The following is a 3,661-nucleotide window of genomic DNA, read 5'->3' on the forward strand; positions in this document are numbered from 1 at the left end:
GTGATGTTTGCAGTGTGACACTAACCTGGTATCTGTGTCGCTTGATCTCTCCAGATGGTCTCTGCGCTGTCCTCTTTTTCTTGGCTGTCATTCCTTCAGTTACTTCCATGTTATGTCCTTTTTTTCTCCTTTCTTCTTTTTAATTCAAAATGTTCTTTAGTTGAATTTATAACAAGGCTGTTTGTTCAGCAAAATCCTTCAGTGTAGGTCCTCTGAGAGCCAATCAACTCTCATTCACAGAGAAGAAAGAACAGAACCTGAGAGGAGGAAACAGGTGTCTGCATCTTAAAAAATAGTTAGGCTATTTTATTTTTTTTCCTCCAAAACTATAATAACACCATAATCCAATTCATAAATAATAGGCCTGTGGGAAATATATACACATTTGCTGATTAGTCTCAGCGTAAACATAATGACTAAATATAGGGTAGGTATGAAAAATAAAATTTGGCTTTTTTTTCTTTAGTTGCACTACTGAATATAGACTGTTCCTACTTTATGTACAAGAGTCTGCTCTCTGGTAATCCTCTCATGTCAACTCATTATTCCGAGTCTTGCTTGTCCTTGATTATCTGCAGCAGGCTGATGTCCTATTTTCCCCAAACACTAATTCATCCATGAGTTTGATGTAGTTTTTGTAGGTGTTCCTACTTTAAAGGGCCACTGTGTTGCATCACATGCACTGTGTGTGCTTGTTCATAACTCCTCAGGTTGTTTTTTCTACCGGAAGTGCTTTACCAGATGAGGGGGATTAAAATGTGCTTTTTATAAATCAACCCCCGTCGCTCTTAAAACTTTTCAGGATTGCAATGTGTTGATCCTCCGACTGCTATGTGCAAAGACTTAAGAGCCCATTAACGGGGGTTTATTCTACACAACTATGGGCTGTAAAAGTTAAAGAATTGAAGAAGTAGAACAGAGGACTACAGGTCTGTCTCCCGCGTGTCCAAACAGAAAGCGTAAAGAGACCTCTTGAAGTCCATGCTGCTGTTCGCTTTGATGTTCTTCTCCACCGAAGCAGCCGCGTCGTTGTTCTCCACATCCTGAGACTTGTTGGAGGTTTTACTCCCTTTGCGTTTCAGTTCGGGGCTGTCCCGTCCGCTGTTGGGCTCGTCCTTCAGAGAGGACTGGTCCTGGTCCGTCTCCCGGTGGTAGAAGTAGTTGAAGTTGGAGACGATGACCGGGACCGGCAGCGCGATGGTCAGCACACCGGCGATGGCGCACAGCGAGCCCACGATCTTCCCCCCCACAGTCACCGGCCTCATGTCACCGTAGCCCACCGTTGTCATGGTGACCACAGCCCACCAGAAGGCATCGGGGATGCTGGAGAAGTGAGACTCCGGCTCGTCCGCCTCCGCGAAGAACACGGCGCTGGAGAAGAGGATGACTCCGATAAAGAGGAAGAAGATGAGCAGGCCGAGCTCCCGCATGCTGGCTTTCAGGGTCTGACCCAGGATCTGCAGACCCTTGGAGTGTCTGGACAGCTTGAAGATGCGGAAGACCCGGACCAGGCGGATGACCCTCAGGATGGCCAGAGACATGGCCTGCTGCCCGTTCTGGTGCTCCTGACCCTGCTGCTCCGCCAGCTCCGTGCCCACTGTGATGAAGTAAGGCATGATGGACATGATGTCGATGATGTTCATGACGGTCTTGGAGAACTCCGACTTGCTGGGGCACGCGAAGAAGCGCACGAACAGCTCGAAAGTGAACCAAATAACGCACGTGGTCTCTATGATGAAGAAGGGGTCTGTGAAGGTGACGGACGACCGGGGCGCGGTGCTGTTGTCCAGCCGGCTGGTGACCGGAAGCTCCCTCTCATCCCTGAACTCTGGCAGTGTCTCCAGGCAGAAGGTGATGATGGATATGGTGATAACGATCACGGACACGATGGCGATGCCCCGGGCCGGCATGGAGCTCTCCGGATACTCGAAAATGAGCCAGACCTGCTTCTGGAACTCATTCTGGGGCAGTGGCTTCTCTTCCTCTTTTATAAAGCCCTCATCCTCACGGAACCTCTCCATGGCCTCCTCCCCCAGCTGATAAAACCTAATCTCATCTGCGAACACATCGATTGACACATTGACAGGTCTCCGGATCTTCCCTCCGGACTGATAAAAATATAAAATCCCGTCAAAACTCGGTCTGTTGCGGTCGAAAAAGTACTCGTTCCGGAGCGGGTCGAAGTATTTTATCCTCTTGGCGGGGTCTCCAAGTAAAGTGTCCGGGAACTGGTTCAGGGTTCCCAGCTGGGTCTCGTACCTCAGCCCGGCGATGTTGATGAGGACCCTCTCGTTGCTCTCCGTGTCCATGTCCATGTCCATCATGTCCTCGTCGAACAGATGGGGACTGTGGTCCGCTCGTAAAAGCGCATCCATGGCGTTCTCGCTGCAGCTGAAAGTGTTGTTCATGTCGTTGATTTTCCAGGTGCTGTGCTGCTGAAGATGCTGCTGCTGAGGAAGAGGATGAGGAGGATGAGGAGGACTCCCCCGGGTGTTCAGCTCTTTACCGTAGTCCTCTCCAAGTCCAGTTTGAACGAAACCCGGCTGAGGGACATCCAGCGCGTTCCGGCAGCTCTCCTCGGCATTGTTGCCTCCACCTCCACCGCTCCCTTTAGCACCGCCGTTCTCAAAACTCACCAAGGCTATCTCCATTCCGCAGCCATCAACAGTTAATGTGTCAGAAACAGGAGAGACTTGTTGAGCTGGGTCGCGAGCATCCTCTCCGGTACAAGTTCAGAGACACGGTGCAGCGGACGGAGACGGAGCAGACGGAGCAGGTTCAGGCTCCTCTCAACATGTATGCATGTGCTGCTGCTGCTGCTGCTGCTGCTGATGTTGTTATTGTTGTTGTTGTTAAGGCTGAAATCCTCCGCTGCTCTGGATGAAGTAAATATTAAAACCACAAGAGGAGAAGAGGAGAAGAAGAAGACCCGGATGAGAGAGAGAGAGAGAGAGAGAGAGAGAGAGAGAGGGAGAGAGAGAGTAGGCTGTAATGATTATTCCTGACGTCAAAAGTGCTGTTCAGACCGTTTAGCTGCCTCTGAAAATGTCTGTGGGTGTGAGACAAGCTGTCATCCTCTCTCTCTCTCTCTCTCTCTCTGGAGGCGGGGACGCGCTCAGTTGTTGTGGCTTTACGGTAATAAAGTGCGCACATGGTCACTGTGGTCTGTTCTCAGCTGTAACTTTCATTCATTTTATTTTATTATAAGACAGAATAACAGCACTGAGGTGTTTTACTTTTATAAAAGTAGCAAAACCACAATATGAAAATAAAATATAATAATTAATTGTAAGTATAATTCATTTTTTAAACCTCCTGTTGTGCTCAGATCAAAGAAGGACAGATGGAAGGAGGGAGGGAGGGAGGGAGGAAAGGAGTAAGGAGGAAAAGAGGAAGGAAGGAAGGAAAGGAGTAAGGAGGGAGGGAGGGAGGGAGGGGGGAAGGAATAAGGAGGGAGGGAGGAAGGAAGGAAGGAAAGGAGTAAGGAGGGAGGGAGGGAGGGAGGAAGGAAGGAAGGAAGGAACGGAGTAAGGACAAAAGAGGAAGGAATTTAGGAGAGAAGGGAGGAAGGAAGGGAAGGAGTAAGGAGGGAGGGAAGGAAGGAAAGGAGTAAGAAGGGAGGGAGGGAAGGAAGGAAAGGAGTAAGGACGAAAAGAGGAAG

At 49.4% G+C, this 3,661-nt stretch overlaps 1 protein-coding gene across 1 annotated transcript; it reads right to left on the reverse strand.

The window, feature by feature from the left end:
* Positions 1-923: 923 nt before the first annotated feature.
* LOC128385130 (potassium voltage-gated channel subfamily A member 1) lies at positions 924-2,651 on the reverse strand. The gene has a single exon (XM_053343990.1). The coding sequence runs from the start codon at positions 2,649-2,651 to the stop codon at positions 924-926; it is 1,728 nt and encodes a 575-aa protein (XP_053199965.1).
* Between the last annotated feature and the right edge of the window lie 1,010 nt (positions 2,652-3,661).

The sequence above is a fragment of the Scomber japonicus genome, chromosome 23 (assembly GCF_027409825.1).
Source record: "Scomber japonicus isolate fScoJap1 chromosome 23, fScoJap1.pri, whole genome shotgun sequence".
NCBI classification, from domain to species: domain Eukaryota; kingdom Metazoa; phylum Chordata; class Actinopteri; order Scombriformes; family Scombridae; genus Scomber; species Scomber japonicus.